A 20,824-nucleotide genomic window follows, 5' to 3' on the forward strand; every position below is an offset into this window, starting at 1 on the left:
TAAAAGAAAAATAAAAATACCATGATATGAAGAACAAAAGTCTAAAAAAATGGTAGCCTTTCTGAATCCATCCATATGAATGCTATGTAGAATTAAGTTAACGACCTTGTAAGTTATAATATGGGACGTTATATTGTAAACTGCAAAGCTATCACAGAATTTATTTTAAAATTTGTTTTCGTAATAACATAAACCTCAATTTGAAATTTGTGTTTAATTAAAGTAAGCTAGGGAATATTATTAATTCAGGAGGATATTTTATAAAATTTTGTATCATTATGGGTGAATAGCAGAGCAATCTATTGCTCTGATGAATAGTTTTAAAAACTTGTTTATATAGTAAAACATATTCTTGAAAAAGGAAACGCATTTATTGTGTTTTGTTTTTTGTAAACAAAACAAATGCGTTATCATTTAAAGCATGTAAATTACATGGTTTCATTTACAACAACAGACTGAGTCACCCTCAATCTCCCCCCTTGACCTTGTTTGGCTGAAGGTTGAGCCGGAGTTCTCAGAAGTCAGAATGGGGTGCGGGGGGTTGTTTACGACCTTGAATAAACATCGACCAGCAACGTGAGTCACCATTTCCCCCTTTTCTGCTGATTGATTCCCACGTTACGCGTGAATCGAACAAGAAAGATGGGACCAACGGGACTCCCGTTTCATGCAGAACTGGCTGCGCATGGTTCACCGTTCACCCTCTTACGTCTGAGAGAATTAACGGAAATTCATTAGGATAACAAAACAAAAAATCATGAACATAGGAAATATTGCCATCATGATAGGCTGATACTTAAAAAAATAAAACTGGTTCACGCCCGTTGCACTCAATCGTTTCACTTTTTGAATGCTTCTCTTCCACCGGGTCGATAATTTTTTAAACAGCCTAATGTAATGATAAACAAATAAAGTTTTTAAGTTAAACTTTTTTACCAAAACGGAAAGCCCACTGAATTTTTAAGGATCGGTCTTATACCGTGACATCACGTGACATTGAAATCTACCTTTGTATCATGCGTCATTAAAAATTTTTAGTTTATAAAGTTTAATTTATAGAATTTTAATTATAAAGTTCTATCGTCCTATACATTGCTTCTAATTTAACCAAAGAGTGTGTTTACCGTCACTCGTGGCTGTGTACTATCTCTCTCTATTCGATTTTTATAAGTTAAGAGCCACCGAAAATGTTTTTATCTTACGAACAAGAAGAGCAAAAACAAGATTACTTATATGCACTGAACGAGATGAAAAAAACGCTTACAATTACTATGGTTATCTAACCTGAGAATTCAATAACAGTCATAGATATAAGAATCATCATATCCATAATAGTTTGTAACAAAGAATTTTGCACATAATTTTACTCATACATGATAACACTAACACGATTCGTTAGTCGTGACGGAGTTAATTTTAAAAAAGAACTCCGCGGGGTGCAATAGGCCTAGAGCCTAGACCAAGGTAAAATTGTACATACGTAATGTGAAATGCAATAGCCGTCGCTAGATGGGGTTATTAACACTGACAGGGCAATAGCCCCCTATGGCTATTGCCCTGTCGGACCGGCATGGCAATAGGTCCGACCGTGAGGTCCGTCGCGTAACGAAAAAGCAGACGGAAAGTCGTGGCAATAGACTCAACCATTAAAAAAACTTGGGATTAAAAAATTGATATTCGTATAAAAATGTAACAGATTGTAAGAATTATTATACATACATTTGTAAAATTTATTGTGTGCTTACATTGTGTTCTTGATTTCTTTTTGTTCTAGACTGAGTCAAATAGACTTATGAGAAAAATATTTGTATTTTCTGAAGAATATGTCAATATATCAAGTTCTTTAACTCTGAAAAATCAATGCTGTTGAAAAATGGAGGCTCATTGCCATAAATGAACTTGGCTCCACGTAAAGCTACTGTACACACACGATCTAATCCAAACTTTACACTCTCTTCATCCTGTATAGAAAATATAGATGTTAAAAGAAAATAGTAAATAGGAAGAGTGACTTTATAATATTTTCCATTCAATTAACTTACTTCATAATGAATGTGGATAACATGAGTATTGTAGGTTATGGACAGCTTCGTTACAGTATCAGCCACAGTCTGATGTATAACTGGCAATGGATGGACAAGGTTAAGGACGTACATTGAAGTGGATATTATATTATAATCCAAATATCTTAAATTTTCTCGAACATGTGACTTTGTCATTAAATTTGAGGGATCTATACACAGCACAGCAGCATGAAGACCAGTACTACTTAGTTTCAAAGCAATTTCTTCAGTGAGTGAAACAGCATGGTGAATTTTCAAGTTAGTGATTTTATGTTTTTCATTAAAGCACTTCTTCATGTGTCTTGCCAGGACTGGTATGACATCTCCAGGGCCAGTAAGCTTAAAACCCAAAACATAATTTTTTAGCAAATAAGCATTTCAAAGCATCTTAGTTTTATTACCAATATTCTGAAAGTTGTTTGATTAATGCCAGCACGAGGTATCAACGGTGGTTCTCCTTTCTTTCTCTTGGCGTTGGTGCTTCGCTCCATTTTCAAAACTGAACAAAAACGACCAAAACATAAACCTTATGGCTGCTCTATTTCTCGTATTTCGTGAAGAATCACCATGACAGCGCTGCCAGAATTACCAGAATCAAATAGACGGCAAATTTAATGTTTTTTTTACATACACCGCATACACTGGAATCTGGATTACTGGAACAGACTAAGCACTAAAGTCCAGGATTCGAATTTAATTTGATTAAATTATTTTTTAAAATATTTTTCGTTTTTTTTTTTTTTAATTCAGTTTAGGTTTGAATCTTCTTTACAAATATTCGTGTCAAAATTGTTGATTTCTGTGAATAATTTCCTGAACAAAGTTTGTAAAGCCTTAAATTTAAAACTGGTGCTTGATGTCATTGAATCTATTAATTGGATTCAACCCAATCATGCGATACATAAAGAATTACAAAAGTGCGTAATATCTTGCAATGGCATAACCGGATAAGACAAACACCAGAAGAGCAATCAGATTTGAAAACACTATTAGGAAAAGCAGCATTTGTAATTACAATAATTTTTAAATTTTCACCGATGAGCTGTACAGAGACGCCTTTACAGTAGGAGGAAAAAATTAAAAGGTGTTCCACTAAATCGGTAAGAAATACCATTTTTCTGTTTGAATTAAATATAAAGGGACACACGTTAACGGTTGGTTTTCATATCATGGAATTGTCACAATAGTGCCTGTAATTCTGGCAAATCATTGAGACACGGCAATCGATTCACAGTAGCTTGAGTTATTCTAAGCTCTGACCACTTGATTTTCCATTTGAAATCCTGATGAGGATCCTGCACCAACCCAAAGACCTGTTCGAAAATCCCACTACAATTGTCGTATTGATGAGCTGTTCCGCAAACTCCTATGATGACCATTCCATGTGGGTCCTTTCTTTCTCGAACTCCGTTCGAACTGAGGTTTGGATTAAGAAGAAATCCATGTTGGCACAACAGCATTTGAAGTAGATTGGCAGCCTATCAAAGAAATAATGCTTACAGATTCTGTACCAACAACTAAATTGATCAAAAGTTGGGCACAAGTGGCTGATGATATCAAACATATACCTCATCTGAGCCTATCATTTCTTGACAGTCAGTTGCAGCAGAAGAATTCAAAGTGATTTTCAGTCTAGCATCTCTCCAAAACTGCTCAGATAATTGTGTACCAATGGCAGACTGCTTGTGAACTGCAAAGAGCAATTCATAAAACCATTTGGTGAATTGGAGACCCATTTCTGGTGTCGAAGGTGTAGGTTCTTGATGACTGGTGGAAACAGTTGTGGGTGACACAACAGCAGCAATCTGTTGTGGTTCAGAATTCCAAAGCTCTAGTGTTCGAGTGATGAGAGCAGCTTTCTCAGCTTGTCCACTGATGGGTATTTTCCTCGCATTGAGATACTCAAACAGAATAGCTCTGGTTAACTTTTTGCGATTCAAGAACCAGAAGGCAGACTCTGAATGAAGTATAATTGCATCGATGGCATCTGCAATGGAAAATAGATTCATATGACTAAAAATAGATTTCCTTGTAGTAAAAAAAAAAAAGGATGCCAACCATTGACTGAAGTGAAAGCGAGTGCTCGTTTCGTGGCTGTGTCGGCCAAGGCGTACACGACATCATTTTCCAATCTCGAAAGCAAATCCCTAATTCCAGTGATTTCACCAGGCAGCATTTTCTTCACGCCACTCGAAGTGAACCCCAGGAAACCATAATAGTAAACAACAGGTACCAACAGAGAAGCCTCTTCTGGCCGGCTTTGCAATTTCCAAGCGCATCAATTGAAGATGCGTTTGGTTTGCGGCGTGCCATAAAAATTCGCCTCGCCAGGCCTCGCTGAAAAAAAAAAAAAAGGGAATTGCCTGTATATATAACTCAGTCGCCAAAAGTACTATCTCTCTTTTATTTTGATTACAGTCGGAAAAAGAACGTATAGCCTACAGTAAAATGGCGTGCCGTTTTCTTTCCATCAATTTTTACGATGCGAGCAAAACAAGACCGCCGAATTTACTCGTTTCATCCGCGAGCCTATGTGGACGACGGTAGGCTTTCTTTTATATTCTCATCGTCTCGCCAATGAATGTGCCATCTCTCCCATTGGAAAAATATTCCTATCGAAGCGTTGAATAATATCTGCCCGTCTTTTATGTATTTATAACCCATTTTAAGACGGACTGCGCTGGCCTCTCCACCAAAAAGGGTGTACACACACCGGACATGTATAAATATGTCGGTCGACAGAACCAATATAAGTCACGGCCAAACATCCATACAACCCAGAAAAACAATTTTTCTAAATATCAGTGACTAAAATAAGATAACCACACCGACAAGGAATTAAACAACACTTTTTTCTATTTGGCATAAAATAATTTTTTTTTTTTTGTCAAATTGGGGCTGTTGTCACAAAAAGGAAATTGGCGGCAAGAACCTGCAAAAAAAAATGGGGAAATTTCTCTTCAGGTGTAGGTTGGGATTCGTGAAATACATAATAAAAAAAGAGGGGGAAAAATAAAGAAGAAGAACTGAAATTGAATTTAAAAAAAGAAAAGAAAAGAAAAGAAGAAGAAAAAGAGCGCGTCAAGTTCTGGGTCGGTCATTCACCCTGGCCGTTCAACAGTGTTGGTATATATACACGCGCACAGGGCATGTAGATATATAAAGTATATACACGGGCCAGTAGATCCGATTCGATCTGAATGGGGTTTTCTATTTCCCTGCTGATGCACAGCCGTTGCTGCTGCTGCTGCTGTTGCTTCTGCTCCTTCTCTTCATATTTCGTTTCTCTTCATGGCGTTTGTTACGTGCTCACCGACCGACGGAATCGAAAAAAAAAAAAAAATATTTGGGCACCTGTCCGGAAAAGAAATTCTATAGGCGTAAATAAATCAAATTTTATACATTATAACTAAAGAAAAATTAAAAATAATAAAACGGTGAAAGAATGAAATCGAAAAAAATGTTTCATATTGTCTACTACAAAAAAAATGTGTATAATATAACTAGATAGGTATATATTCTTTGATGCATTGTGTACATAATACGTATGTACACTGTACAGCTAGATAATCATTGGAGGGGGGACCCACCTTATTGTGCTCGGTTCTACAGTTAACGGGCGCGGGTTGAATGAACTCGGGGACGCGGCTGTCGTTTTTGTCTACATTTCCGCGCCCTGGTCAATCAGTCGATCCATTTTCTTTCCTTTTCCTTTAACGAAATTGCTTTCGTCGTCGGACTGACGAGCGAAATCCACCCCATATCCTTGGCCAGCGCCAAAAAAAACAAAACAAACCCTAAACAATTTTAAAAAATAATTGACAAATAATGTTCAGCCAAACTCAAAGAAAAAACAAACAAACCAAAAGAAAATGGCAGGATGAAAAAGAAGAATTGCGGCTTGTTATGTTAGATGGGCGTGATGAGGGAGGGGGGAATTTAAACACACACGTATACACTATACACTCATCTCGCCGATATTATTTCTCCGGGTTCACATCATAAGAGTCGAAGCGCGGTAACAACCCGAAATGACTTTTTTACCTTTGGTCGAGGTAGGGGGGAGAATATAGGGGTGGACTTGGGTGGTGTCTATCCAAGAGGTCAATCGCCCAAGTTTGTCTCTCTCAACAGCAGGTGTGATTATACTGGCTGACCAAGGGGACGAAGGTCAGTCCAAGTTGAAATAGAAGACGAAACAAATGAGTTGTATAGTTATCTTTACCCCACCAAACCATCCCAATTTGCTGGGGGATGTATCTGTTTACACAGATACATCGATTCGACTCTATTATTTATATCCACAAACGTTTGGTGGAATATACATATATGTACCTGTGTGAGTGTGAGTCTGTGGCAGCAGCATTAAAGCCAATCACATTTGAAAAATTAACATATGTGATATAAATCTAATGTATATGTATAAAATATTGGAGCGAGAGTGAGAAGAGAGGGGATTTTTCGTGGGGGGGGGGGGGGGAAATCAGACGAGGGGAAGAAAAGTAAAAAAGAACAAGACCATGGAAAAAAGGAAAAAAAGAAAAAGAAAAGAAAAAAAAGGACTCGGTTGTGTCGGTCATTCACCTTATCCATGGGTTCTGAAATACTCCAACGTATAGGTAGGTATATATATATATATATTATATGTAACCGTTGTGCTGCTGCTGCTGCTGCTGTGCACGGGGAAAATTGTGTGAGGACTCCCGGATAACAATGTCAGGTATTTTCTCCACGTTTTTTTTTCTTCTCTCTCCTTCTTCCTTATTTCTTTTTTCTTCTTCTTCTTTTTTTCCCCTGGCCGTTCAAGTGTTTTTTGATTCGTCTATAATGGAAATGGTGGAAAAAAGAAGATGGGGTGGCCAGAGATTTGCATTTTTCTCTTGTCTATAGTTCATTTTTCTTTTTGTTCTGTCGGATTGTGAAGAGACCCCCACCGCCCAACTGCTGGAAAGTGAAAACTAGACGACGGAGCACACAGACACGAGCAAACGGCTATAAAAGAGAAAGAGACAATAACTTGAGGGTGGGTGGTAATTCTTCTTCTTCTTCTTCTTCAAAAAAGAAGAAGAACTATATAGTCGTCTACCCTATATAAATATGTATATTTCTAGGTGAAACAGACTAAACCCATACAAGCTGAGAGAGGGCAAAAAAAGGGGGGCGACCAGCACACAGCAGACCGACAGGGGGGAGGTAGAAAAGGAGGATTGAGGGGGAGTACTACAAGAGTCGACTCTCTTTGATGACACTTTTTACTTCTATATGGACATGCTGTTGCTTCCGGGGTAGGATAGACTTGGAAGATGGGCTGTACACAGCACACACATGGTGGTGAATGTAAACCAGACTATATAGACAACACCGTCAAATATGAAATGGGTGGGAGTTCAAGAGACACACAAGGAAGGAGGTGGACGAAAATAAAAAATGCCAACGGAGAAAAGAAGAGGGAAGAAGAAGAGGCGGCCCAATCGGATTGGATTGTCTCCTCTGCTCCGTTTCACTTTCATTTCCTCGAGTGAACTGATTTGCTCTCTCTTTAATATAGGCGCACTGCTTTCTCGGCATTAGAGGCTCTTTCCTTTCACCTCCAACTCAAAGAAGCTCAAAAATATGAAAGAAAAAAAAAACCTTTTTTTAATTTTTCGTCGTCTGGTGACCGGAGAAGAAGAAAAGAGACAACCCACCTACAAGTCTTTTGTGTAGCGCTATACATCGTGGTGGCGGATAGCCCATGAGAATATCAATACATGGAGAAAAGACACTTTCATTTCATGTCGACCCAAAGTATTTACGTGTATCAAAAGCGGGGGTGAAAGGGAATGAAATAGGAGCGGGCCAATCCAACAGCCTAGAATGTAGCCACTTTGCAGCTTGGCGGTGAAAGAAAAAAGAAGAAGACGACAAAAATCCAACAAAGACTTTTTCTTCGCTACATTTCTTTTGGCCACCAAAAAACATCAAAAGAAATGAAATCCCTCCGGTAGAAAAAAAGAAAAGACAAAATTGAGCGTTCAATCAATTCTCATTGTAAAATATGATATAGCTATGTTCGATTTATTGTATATGCTGTACAATGGGATTTAGATGGATATCCTAAGTCCCCAAGCGTTGATGACCCTCCACGGACCCGGGTCAAACCTTCCATTCATTTCCTTTTCCGGGGTCTTGGAAATCCGGAAAAAAAGAGTAGGATATAACTGGAGTAGACCCATATAATTGAACCGGCGAATAGAGTTGAATAGTTTGACACGAAGCTGACTCAATGCCTATCAATAATTCTTGATTACACACAAGTCAGGAGGTGGGACTGTCAATATACATAAGGCGCGGAAGGAATCGCGATTAGCTTTTTCTTTAAAAAAAATAGAAAATTAATAATAAAATAACTCTAGTGTAGAGAAAGAATACACCACACAAATATTAAGGACGAAAAAAAAAAGAAATATACAAGAAGAAAAAAAGCAAGGTACGTCCTAGTTCGCTGGAGGCGTTCGCACGTGGGGGTCACAGTCGGTCATTGCCACAATTTTTACCTTTTCCTTTTATTTTATTTTTTATTTTTTCTTCCTTTCTTCTTCCTGTAGCAGCGACGCGGATACCCTCCTGGTTTTCTCGGGGTTCTATTTCTCCCTCTTTTTCTTTTTCTTCTTCTTTTTCTTATTATTCGACAGCATATATAATACTATAAAAGGGCAAGAATATAATAAGTCTAGAGGGGGGAATGTAATACACTGTTGTACAAGACTGTGACTATACAAGACCCGCCGTCCGTCCGTCCATTCGTTCGTCATTATCTTTTATTTTATCTTTTATTTTATATTTTCTCCTGGCCGGTTTGATTCTATTTCGAGTTAAGTCACTTTTGAGGTTTACCCCGTCCGTTTTGTTGTCTTCTACTCCCACCGACTGATCGATCGAATTCCTTCACGTACATATAGTAAATAATAATCACGGAAATGAATTTCAGACTCCAACGCCACATTATCTTCACACTGTATGCAGAGGGCCCCTCCATTGGCTGGCGCCGATTGCCATCGTCCGTAACATCCAGGGAGGACCTCTGCTGCGAGGAATTTCTTTGCCAAAAATAAATAACAAAAAATAAAAAGGGGGGAACTTTCTTATCTTTTTTAGCCTCTCTCAGCCGATGGCTTACGTGCATTACAAGTTTTATTATATATACGTTTGTGCTGTGTGTGTTGGTGGGACCGCCCGTTGCGTGGAGCGACGATTTGTATCCGCATTGGATGATGGCCCACGACCCCCTCAATGCGGAGGTCTTCGACCCCTCGGCAGGAGAAAGTGTCACTCGGCTCTTTCCTCATTCAACGTAATTTAACAAAAAGAAGAAAAAGAAAACTTGTTACGCGTTCGACCAGGGAAACTTGTGACACTCGTCCTTCATTCACGACGTTTTTTTGTGTTTTTTTTCGCGTCTACAATTTTAGCACCGCGCAATAATAGTAAAAAAGCAACGAAGAAGAAATTAGAAATCCACCCGGGGAAATGTCTACCATAAAGACTATATAGAACTTGTTACAGTTTCCCTAAATGGTAACGCAGTCGTATATTTATACGTCCCACACGTCTACATACTATATCCTTAAAAAGAAGCAGGCCAAAAAATAATCCTAGAATGTCAAACTTTCTTTTAATTGCGACACACAGAGCGCGCAACCGGTGGTCGCGTGAGTGTCGAAACAGTTGGTGGTGGCCTTTTATAAATTCTACTATAGTCCGTACTTAGGTATATCAGGCGTGACTCATTTCCAGATCGCATTGATGGTTGCAAGCGGAGTTATAGTGCCGATAATATTCAGCGGAAACATATCCAATTATTTGTAGGAGCTATGCCAACCTACTGGCACAGATCGGGAAATTGCGAAAAAACTTTCGCGATAGGCCAGGGGGCAGAATGACGAGATCCCGCGCGATGACGTCGGTTTTTGTTCCCCACTTTTGCATCGCGGGGAAGAATGGTCTATTATATTGGCACACAGTATGCCGCGGCTACATCTGCGTCTCTCCTGACCTCGATAGCGACCAACTCGACACATACGAAATGCGTCCGAAAAAAAAAGTTTTTTCCCAATTTCATTTTGACGTCCAGAAAACAAAAAATGACGAGCGGGTTTTTTTCTAGCGCGAGCCGCCCAGCACGCGGAAATGTCACCTTTTTATGTACCTGTAAATGCTGTGTACCCACTGGTAATACTGTAAATACAACAACATATTATAAACATGCGACATTTCAAACCAAAAAAAGAAAAAAACAAAAAACAACATTTTTATTTCTTTCCTTTTATTAATTTTTTTGTTTCTTTCGTGTGCGGCTTCGGGACTCCGGGTGGCCGCCGATGGTTTTTCTTGGTCGTGCGCTTCCAGGAGAAAAGAGCAGCTCACAGCATTGCGGTCGGCACGGAAAAAAAAGCGACTCAAAAGAAATGCGAGTCTCGAGAGTCGTCGAGAGAGAAGAAGAAGAAGAGAAGGAAAAAGAAACGGGGTAATAGCAATAATGGGCAAATAAAGAATCAAAAGGAAAGAGAAGAGAGAGAAAGAAGAAAAAGGAGGAATATCAAATAAAAAAAAAACAGCACAAAAGGCAGAAGGCAGAGCGAAAATTGCATCACGACTGTGACCTACAGAGAACAAGCGCAACGTCCCGGGATAGCCGCGAGCACATCGCGCGGCGAACGAACGAACGTAACCGACTGAAACAGCAAAAAAAGGAAAAAAATATAAAAATAAAACAAGTGCCCTGATGCACGCAACAACCTGCCGGCTTTTTGGCTGTCTAGGCTGTTGGAAATTTTTGTTTTTTCGTCTGTATATGTAAGCAGGAAAGAGCTAAGAAAAAGAAAAAGAAAAAGAAGAAAAAAAGCGGACGCCATTGACCTGAAGCGAGCGAACGAAGCGGCGGCTATATAGCAGAGCATCCACTTCCGCGTTATACTTTGGCACGTTCGCTTCGCCTAGAGAACATTCATTCAACTCTTTTTTTCTTCTTTACTTCTTTCCAGCGCCGACTTTAATTCTATTTTCCCTTTTTTTAAAAAAAACATATTTTCCAGATCGCGGATGCTCACTCCTGTACCTCAAAAGAAATTCATCGAATTCGTCAGTTCATTCTGGACGAGTTGAAATTGAATGAGAAAGATCCAACGGTATCCAATAAACAGAAATGGATCAAAAGTGTTTGATAAATTATACATTTCCAGACGAATGACGATGGAACAAAATGGAGTGAACGAAAAAATAGGCAGAGCTCTATTGAAGCTTCTGCTGCCTGTTTAAGCTTGATTTTGTCGGGATTTTGTGCCCGAGTGTATGTATATTATAGCTATAGGAGATATATCTGATAGCTGAGTAGTATGACGGTGCCCAAAAACTCGTCGGGCATTGCCCCAGTGAACCCGCCCGAGAACCCGGAGAGTTTTTGGTGCCGCCAACAGGGAGAAGAAGAAGAAGAAGGAGAAGAGAAAGACGAGTCCCACACCATTGAGTGAGTGAGCGAATGGTGGAGAAAAGAAGGAATAAGGAAGAGAAAATATCAAAAAAAAGAATAGATTCTTTCGGAAAAAAAAAGAAGAAGTTGTGGGGGGCGATGGGTATTCGGTGCTGGTCGTGTGGAGAAAAGGGAGAAAGAAGAGGAATGAATCAAAAAGGAGAAGAAAACCCAAAGTGGAAGACAAATCAAAGAAGAAGAAGAGATAGAACAGCGACATTATAAGAGCCTTAGATTCTTATTCTACATTCGTTTGTCATAATATTCTTTATCTGCAGTGCATCTGCTGTGAAGCCTGTGATGTCACGAATGACGTCCATCGCGGGTCTCCTCTCTCTATATCACTCTTTGCCGGTAATTCCCGTTCAAAATGGGGGGGGGGGAAGAGTTCAATACACCTGAATCGATGCAGCCAGCAGCAAGACAATCACGAGAAGACCTGTCGATGCTCGAGAGCTGTCACAAAATGGTCGTTCGTGATCTTATATTTTCTACGGACGATTTTCACGCTCAATTTATTTCAGTTACTCTCGATTGTTTCTCCCGATAAAAAGACAAAAGCCACGACTTTCCGCTGAGCTGTCGCCCGATGTTTAGAGTCAACAAAATAAAGGGACGCCGGGCAAGAAACTAAAAAAAAAAAACTAAAACTAAAACGAGTCCTCATTTATTCGTTTGTCTATTCTTTTTTTCCATAAAAAGTTTGGGTTATTATTAGCCAAAGGGAATATCGATGCGAAGACAGGCTATACATGTCCAATGGCTTGGGGTTCTCGTGTGTATATTTTGCTGGATGCGCAGCAAGGGCGGACGATGCCGTGTTATTAGCGCTAGCTAGCCGGTCGTTTGTTACACGGGAGCAAAGCCAGAATATATGTAGAGAATCAAGTTCGCTGCCCCGGCTCGTCGTCGCTCCTATACTGCTGCGCACACACCGGTTCTCGGCCAGCAACAGTCTGTCTGTCTGTCTGCTGATGGCCAGCATCAGCAAATCGACACAAGGAGAGAAGCCACCAGCTTTACAGAGGATGAGCAACCAACCAACCTGATGGTGTCTTGGCCAATCTTGCTCGTAGGCTTTGTCTTATAATAAAATAAAGAAGAAGAAGAAGAAGCTATATTTCTCGTTTCTTAGCTGGAGAACATGGCGGAGAGATCATCTGCTGTCGGTTGGGGTCCATCATCAACGTCCGTCCAAGAAAAGCCATTATACTAAACGTAGACTTATTTCGGTGTAATGAAATAAAGTGCGTCATTATATGCCGTAGATGTCGAACGGAGAGGAAACCGGCTGGGATGAGGATGATGCGCATCGCCAAAAAGTTTGTTAAGGTGAGAGCGAGCGAACGCATCGGTCAGCATCAAATTGAGTTGCGGCAACAGGTTGGGCCAAGAGCTCGTTGACCGTGACATTCTTGGCTGCATAAATCATCTAGTCTAGATCATTCAATTCGGGCACCGTATCAACAATGTCCACTAAACAACTAGACATTTGGCAGCTGAAAAAGTCTTCGGTTGTACTTCATTTTTAGATGCGCCAAAATTGAGATCCATCCGACATCTAATATAACAATCGGCTGCATGCGCTACTTATTTTTCTGCTAGGTTATTATTATTATTAGTCTGATTACATCCGCGTACTCGATTACCTTTGATGATGCAGGACATTGGGGGGGCATTTGTGTGCGTGTCGAGCAACGGTAGAAGATATTAACCAACCCCGTCCAAGCGGGTCTCTCACTGTCTATTACAAGGTGGAATAATACAAGATGGATAGACAACCTCTCTCTTGTCTTTTCGTTCTTATGTTCGAAGTACAGTAAATTTAATTTGGTTCGAAAATAGATGAGACTCATCGTAGAGCAGCCGAGAGCAGCGCTCGACTGTCCGGACCGACCGATAACGGGATCGCGTTCCTCTGCGCCGTGAACTGAAACTCCAATGGAAACTCCTTGGTTCTCCGCTGGTGTTATTTCCTTTTTCATTTTTTTTTTTCATTTGTTTGTTTTTTCTCACTTCTTTTATTACAGTCAACGGTCCGGTGTCTTTTCTTAACCAGAAATGTAATCATTTCCGTTTGGCTGTGACGATCTTTTAATTGAAATTTTTGTAATTGCAAAAATTCCATCAAGTACTCTACTATAGTTTCTCTTCCTATAAAGTACGAAAAAAAATGTCGTGATGCTGTTCAACAGGCGAAAAAAAATGTTGTCTGATGAGCCGATTGAGGACGACGGCCGACCAGAAGGAAATGAAAAAAAAAAAAAAAGAAATATAGTAGGAAAAAAAAAGGCGGTTGAACGCGTGAGCAACCGTCTTTCTGCTGGCGGTGCAAGTCCATAAGAGAAATATCTATAACAGCTGCCTTTTTTAAAATTTTATTTTATTTTATTTTTCCTTCTGGGTTACTGCCGGCCTGTGTCCGACAATGAATGATGACGTACGTATACGTATCGCGGCCACACTCAACATCGGTGACGTCACGTGGCCGAGCGGCGTGACTCGAACGCCTTGGCCCCCAACGTCCGTCTCATCATCACCACTTCCAGCAGCAGTGGGGGTGTGCAAGCGACAGAGCGAGCCCAGCTATTCCAGCTCTATACAAAAACATTCACATAGGACAGCAGCAGCAGCAGCAGCAGTAGAGAAATAAAGACAAATGTCTAGTTCCTCCCTCTGTGGAGTGGGTAGCTCCGCCCAGCTGGTCTTTAAGCCCCGCCCTCACCTGCCCCAACTCATCCGCACTCGGGCGCTGACGGATCTGTGTGTGTGAGCCCAAGCAGTCGACATCCTTACGGCAGCAGCAGCTATATACCTGGCTGCGCTGGTGGCTGCAGCAGGACATTCAGCCACTCGGCTCCGTACCAGACGCACCTACCAAAACCTCCATTTTTCCCTTTTTTTTCTCTCTCCTTCTTGGTTCGGTAGTGGCAGTCCGGCCATCCGTTTCCCCTCCTTTTTCTCTCCAAACACGGCCATCAGTTGAATTTGCTATTCACCCCCCCCCCCCCCCCCCCACTCCCGTTCACTTCTTGTCATTTCATTTCCATTTCCGACCGGAATTCCTCGTTTTTCTTCTTCTTTTGAAAGGAAAGGCCATCGCCTCGATCCGAATTGATTGAAATCCAATTTCTCAGGATGTCTCCGAAACTAGATCCCACCGGCCTTTACTAACGAGCCACATCTCTCGTCCCGCCAATTTTTCAAAAAAAGAAAAAGAGAGCTACTTCCTTTTTTGGACTTGCAATCCATTTCCCCCCTCTAAACTCACAAACACAAACACACAAACAGAATTACACGATGACGAATACAATGGTCCAGCAATCCAGCAATGTCCCACTCGACCCAACCGGCCTCTACTAATCCGTGTCGCACTCGAAGAGCCGAGAAGATCGAGAGAATGCGGAACGCTTCCGTCGTGCGGAAGCCATCCGGCCGAAGCAGCCGGCGGATCAGGCTGCTGCTGCCATCATCATCGCTGCTGGCCGTCGTCTTGTTGGGAACCTTTCTTGGACTGTGCTGCGATGTGACGGTGCTGGCTGCTGCTGCTGCTGCTGGCGACGGTTACTCGATTCCGGCTGACGCCATCCGAATCGAAGCGGAGGAGCTGACGGCCGCCCAGCTGACTCGACATCTGGCTGGATTGATCGGAAACGACAGCAGCGCCAACCGTTTGGACGGGCGCCCAGCCATTGACGAGCGAGTCAATGGCAAGGACTCGGAAGACTTGGAGGAACGTGGTGAACTTGAAGAACAAGAAGAACGAGTCGGCAACCAGCGTGAAGCAGCAGTAGACGACGACGGCGACGACGGCCGTCATCATCTTCCCACGGCTCTGGCCCGGCTCAACGCTCTTCTATGGGCGGCCAAGGAGCGCAAGGAAAAACTCGAGTCAAATGCCGCCGTGTCTCGTCTACTCTCCATCAACCGCGGAGGATTCTTCCGTGGATGTAAGTCTCATTTCTTTTTCTTGATTTTGAAAAATTTCTTTGGTGTCTATCGTTTTGGATTCGCATAAAGTAGACCGTGGCTGAATAGTTTGACCATTTCCGCACGCAAAATAGTCGCCAATTATTTCGTAGGAAATTTATTTCGGCATTTGTTATTCAATTTTTGTTTTGATATCTCACGTCCTTAAATTCCTATTGTGGTAAAACGCCAACGCACAAGTAATAAAAAGGAAAAGAAATCATTTGTCATCATCAAATTGCTTGACCGCGATCGAAAATTGAAACGGCCAAAGTGAAAGGCATCCGGTCTATAGTTGCGCAGAGTTTCAACTTTCACGTTCGCCCTTTTAGTTTATATTTCGACGTCGTCGTCGAGTATGGGCCACTTGTTTTTTATTTGGTAAAAATAATTATCTCTTTTTTTCCCTGGACCTGTTGATCCTATGCATAAATTTAAAAATTGAGCCGTCATGACTTTGATTTTTTCTGGTTGTCATTGATCGTTGAAATTCTCGGATCTGGGCTGCGGCCGCACAGTGCCAATTCTGATGTCATCATTCGTGACCTACTTATGAAACAAGAAATGGTAAAACGGTGTCGGCAGCACATATAATCACTGCTGCGGTCCGTAACAGACAGCGAGCAAACAAACAAAAATTTAGAACTAAAAAAAAACAACTAAAGTTTTCCACACAAGAAACGGCAATGGGAAATGCCAGCAGTCGAGAGTTGTTTGTATATTGTTGAGGTCGTTGAATTGTTTTCTTCAGTCACTCCGCCGTCGAATTATTAGAGATATAAAAACACATTTCCCTGGAAATCTCATTCCCAGACGTTGTGTTGTTGTTGCGCTCCAATTTCTTATTTCCATATCGCCGGAATTTCGATTACGTCCAATCATTGTGTGCGATCTCTCTCCTGTTACACTCGTATTCGTTTAAAACTCTTTTTAATTTTGTTTTTCAATCTCCATATACGCCGGCGTTGCGGAGAGACAGGAACAGCGGAGCAACAGGGTTAAATTGGAAAGAAACAAAACAAAACCAAAACCAAACAATTGACCGAATCAAACCGGTCCGCTTTTCTTTCCCCTTTAAGTGTTTCGAAAAAAATAATGCGAAGGTTTGGGCGTTGTCAATGACAGCACGCAATCGACTTCGAGATATTCGGTTGATAATATACAACCTATACGCACACACAGGAGAGAGATATGAGTACAAATAGAAATCGATCATTTACATAGACGACTGTGTCTTCCAGGTATTATTCCCGTGCCCTGTTACAGAATAGATATTAGGCCTATACGAACAAGTCGCGTTATGCAAATCGCCATCATTGGGTATACGTGCGATGGATTAGATATTATGCAGCCATTAGGAAATAAGTCCTTGCCACTTGGCAAATTCCTAGAATGTTGACGTTTATATCTAATTCGCTTCTTTTTTTCTTTTGCTTGCCCCCATGGTGTGCAGTGCTGGTCGTGTGGGTGCCGGTCAGCTTCCTGTTGCCCACGCTCGCCCATCGTCCTCCGACTTACTACCGAGGTCGGGCCAGTCGCGAAAGGCACCATCCAGCATTGGAAAGGGACGACAACAACATCGACGTTCATGACGGGTCACCCGCCAGCAGCAGACCCGCCAAATCCGCCGGCCGCTACAACCCTCAGTCGTCCGACTACAAGTTCGAGTCGCACTATGGGCCGCTGCTGTCGCGGCTGGAGGCTTACTTCACTCTCATGAAGATCGACAACCTCGACTGCCGCTGGAAGCTCACCTGCTACGCCAGCCAGCAGCCGGATGCCTATCAGCCGCTGTCCAATTTGTTGCGGCGCCTTTTCGACCGGAGCAGCAAACCGGAAGCGGCCAAAGCCAAGCAAGACTATCATCCGGCGCTCAAGAGATTCTTCACCTACGTCTGGGCCGACAAGAAGGGCTCGCGCTTCAAATCGGCCCAGCAGTGCGACGCCGAGTACAAACTCTGCCCGGCTCCCGTCCACCGACTCATCCGGATGGACATGATCCGCTTCTGGCAGAAATTGTCGAAACGCTTCGCCATTCAGCTGCAGGACGAGTGATGAGGACGGCGACCAGCAATTTGTTTTTTCCATCCCACCAGCCCATTCACCGCATCAACAGTTCAACACATATCCACGCCGCCTTAATTTTCTTTTCCCATCCATTTTCTCCCATTTCTATTCGTAACGCCTTCTTGAGATTACTTTTGATAATTTTATTTAGCGATTTAATGGCTTCTAAACGTGATAATACTAGGTGAGGACGATTTATTTTGGGCAGGAGAATTTTTTTTTTGTTTGGAAAGTAGTAGATATTTTTTTTAAAATTATTATTATTTTTCTTAAGAAGTGGGAAAGATAGCGACATCTAGCGAATACGGATGTCGTCGTACATGTGAATAGAATCTATTTCCGGGAGTGGTCGAAAGCATCCGCAAAGGATTGCTCCCTCCCAAAAATAATTATAAATCGAGCGAAAGAAATAAAGAGAAAAAGAAAAAAAGAAGGGGAAGAAAAATAGGAAAACGCTAAAAAATTAATAAAAAAAAATATTGATTCAAATAATAATTAAAAAAAAACACATTAAAAAAACGAAAAAAAAATCAAGCACAAAGACAGAGAGAAATTATTATTTTTCTATTTATATTTAAATTTAAATGAAGATCAGGGTTAGTAATTTGACGATTGCGTCCATGCCAAGATTCCTAAAAAAAAAATGCATGTATAAATTGTAGCGCTCTCATTTATTCACCAGCCGCATTTCTGACTGAAGCAGCATGGAGATTATATAACGTTGTACGAAAGAGACGACTAAAATAAAATAAAAAACAGCCACAAGAGACGTATACCCATGTATCATGTAGCCCTGAAACCTGTTGGGTAACAGCAAAAACAAAAAATATATGCAAATCGACATCGCGATACACAAATCTGACTCTGATGTTATTTCATTATTTTTCTTTAAATTCCAATGAATTGGTGCCAATTCCGGATGCCACCACCCCTTTTTAGAAAAATTCACGCTTGGACAGACCCCCCAAAAAACAGATTGACGTTTATTCTCACGATTGGTAACCCCCGTCCCTCCAAAAAATAAAATAAAACTCGAATAAAAAGAAAGTCAAATCTAAATTCACGAAAGCCCTTGAATAAATGAAATCAGGCTGCTGTCGGAGAATTGAATGCGGAACTTATGCGCTTGTAAGGATCTGCACGAATGCGTGAAACGTGCTGGCGTTTTGTGAGACGGTGTCAAAGTCTATGCCGTTCGGATATTCGTCTGAAAAATTGTTTGGTTCATAGAGCTGAGAGCTGGGGTCATCATCCGACGATCGTTGAGCGCCGCCGATCATTCGACTTCCATCAGAGAATTTTTTTTATCAAATAAAATTGGCTTGATTTATTCATACTAGATAAATTTCGGCGCTTCGAATAACAAATGATTAAATTACTATTAAATGAAAATGATTATAGAATAATTCAAATGCAATGAATTATGAATATGGAAGAGTTGAGTTCCTGGAATGGGCATAATATGCTTAAATTCAGCCGACTGATGGTATATTATGCAAATCTCTACTCTGCCACTCTGGTAGCGTGTTTGACTTGGTACATAGTCCCTATCGTGGTACTCCTTTCGAGAGTCTTTATGCTACAGTGAAACAGGACTGATGGTTCAATGAACTTGGAGCATGCAGCCCAGAGCTCAACATTGAAATCGGTGCCATCGTCTCAAAAGTAAATCGCCCGAAACTTCATGTAATAATAACAAAGAGCGTGATAGGTACACGAATGTGGCGCGGTGATGTGGAAGTAAACGATCGACGAAAAACGTGCGTGCGGCTCATTTCCGCGATGCAGTGACAGCACTTGGTGGGCATTTCAGGTAAACGCGTCGAGTGGTTCAAACGAGTTGTCGCTTGAAATCGACGAGAAAGTGGGCGATTCGCGCAACGAAAAGAGGTGGGAGAAATAAACAGAAGAGGGCTGGTGGGAGGCGTGACTGCCGATGAAGAAGGAGGGAAACAGGGGCGGTACCGGTACGTCACCGATGACGTCACTCTTTTCACCGCCTTGCTGGCTCGCACGGTACGACGAACAGGGCAAGGGCAAAGACCGGCAGTAACCCACTGAAAAAATAAATGGAAAAGGAAAAAATAAATAAATAAAATTGCCGGCGTGAAGACATCCCAATAACATTAGAGGAGAACCAGAACAACAAGAGGCGAATAAGAGCGGCCAGCCAGCGGCAGCTACAGCACGTCTCTATAATATCACGAATGCTGGCTGCTGCTGCTATTACATACACACATTTTGGCTATAATACACAGAAAACACGTTCGCCCTGTTGTTCGTTCTTTGCCAACTCCTATAGACACACACACACACACACACACACAGCTTGCCCCATTGTTTGTTACTGCCCGAAAAAGAAAGAGGAATTTTTTATGAGAAAAACAAAAGGCCGGCAAAAGGCAGAGTCACGTGAAAAGCAATCCTTATAGCGTGGTACAGTACGCGAACCCCTCAAAAGGACGAGCAAAGAAAAACAAATTCAGAAGAAAAAGAAGAGACGAAGATTTAGTGTAAAAAACTCAAAACCCACCATTCTAGCTGGTTGAACCGGTCACCGCGAGCTGAAGTTGTTGCTCAGTTGGACATGTATACAACGCCAAACAACATATCAACTACCGAAACAAAGCTCAAAAGAAGAGAAGGACAATAAGACAAAAGGAATAAGAAGAAGGAGAAACAAAACAAAAACAAAAAAAAGAATGAGAAATAAACATGGGACAAGGACGGAGGAGCTTATAATTATCACATCTCCCAGAGTTCCAGTTCAATTCGGACGTGTATGAATGTAACACACACTGTTCGGTGTGTTACATACCTCAGCTGTTTTCCGAACATGATGCACACTATGTAGCTGTGCATGTGTGTGTATATGTGTACAGGGGAGAAATATAAGTAGTCGGCGACGACTTCGCAGAGGAGGAAATGCTGTCGACACATGTCATCCGGAATCTGACCCCCCGCAATCATCAAAATATAGACGAACTAAAAAATGTGTAGACGACCAGACGAGTTTGTATAAAAGGAATTACGTGTGTACACATTCAGAAGAAGTTTTTAACAAGGAAAAAATAGCGAATAAATATATGTGAAATGAGAAATACCTTAACTTGATTCAATGTAAGGAGCGTTTAAATATTTTTTAAAGCGATACCGCTTGATAATCATTTAAATTTTCAAATAATTCAAAAATGGTTAAATGTTACTAAAAGGATAT

General features: G+C 41.3%; 3 protein-coding genes across 3 annotated transcripts; 1 reads left to right on the forward strand and 2 right to left on the reverse strand.

Moving 5' to 3' along the window:
- Positions 1 to 1,790: 1,790 nt before the first annotated feature.
- Positions 1,791 to 2,584, reverse strand: LOC124203450. The gene is made up of 3 exons (XM_046600124.1): positions 2,465 to 2,584; positions 2,043 to 2,402; positions 1,791 to 1,961 (listed from the first exon to the last, which is right to left on the reverse strand). Exons 1-3 carry the CDS (start codon positions 2,552 to 2,554, stop codon positions 1,827 to 1,829), a joined length of 585 nt encoding a protein of 194 aa, XP_046456080.1. The 5' UTR covers positions 2,555 to 2,584; the 3' UTR covers positions 1,791 to 1,826.
- A 468-nt stretch (positions 2,585 to 3,052) lies between these two features.
- LOC124203474 (uncharacterized protein C3orf38 homolog) lies at positions 3,053 to 4,309 on the reverse strand. The gene is made up of 3 exons (XM_046600149.1): positions 4,122 to 4,309; positions 3,632 to 4,050; positions 3,053 to 3,541 (listed from the first exon to the last, which is right to left on the reverse strand). The coding sequence occupies exons 1-3, from the start codon at positions 4,237 to 4,239 to the stop codon at positions 3,242 to 3,244; spliced, it is 837 nt and encodes a 278-aa protein (XP_046456105.1). The 5' UTR covers positions 4,240 to 4,309; the 3' UTR covers positions 3,053 to 3,241.
- Positions 4,310 to 14,109: 9,800 nt separating this feature from the next.
- Positions 14,110 to 18,372, forward strand: LOC124204080. The gene is made up of 2 exons (XM_046601090.1): positions 14,110 to 15,521; positions 16,994 to 18,372. The coding sequence occupies exons 1-2, from the start codon at positions 14,903 to 14,905 to the stop codon at positions 17,593 to 17,595; spliced, it is 1,221 nt and encodes a 406-aa protein (XP_046457046.1). The 5' UTR covers positions 14,110 to 14,902; the 3' UTR covers positions 17,596 to 18,372.
- The last annotated feature ends 2,452 nt before the right edge of the window (positions 18,373 to 20,824 follow it).

Source organism: Daphnia pulex, chromosome 10 (assembly GCF_021134715.1).
Source record: "Daphnia pulex isolate KAP4 chromosome 10, ASM2113471v1".
Taxonomy (NCBI): Eukaryota; Metazoa; Arthropoda; class Branchiopoda; order Diplostraca; family Daphniidae; genus Daphnia; species Daphnia pulex.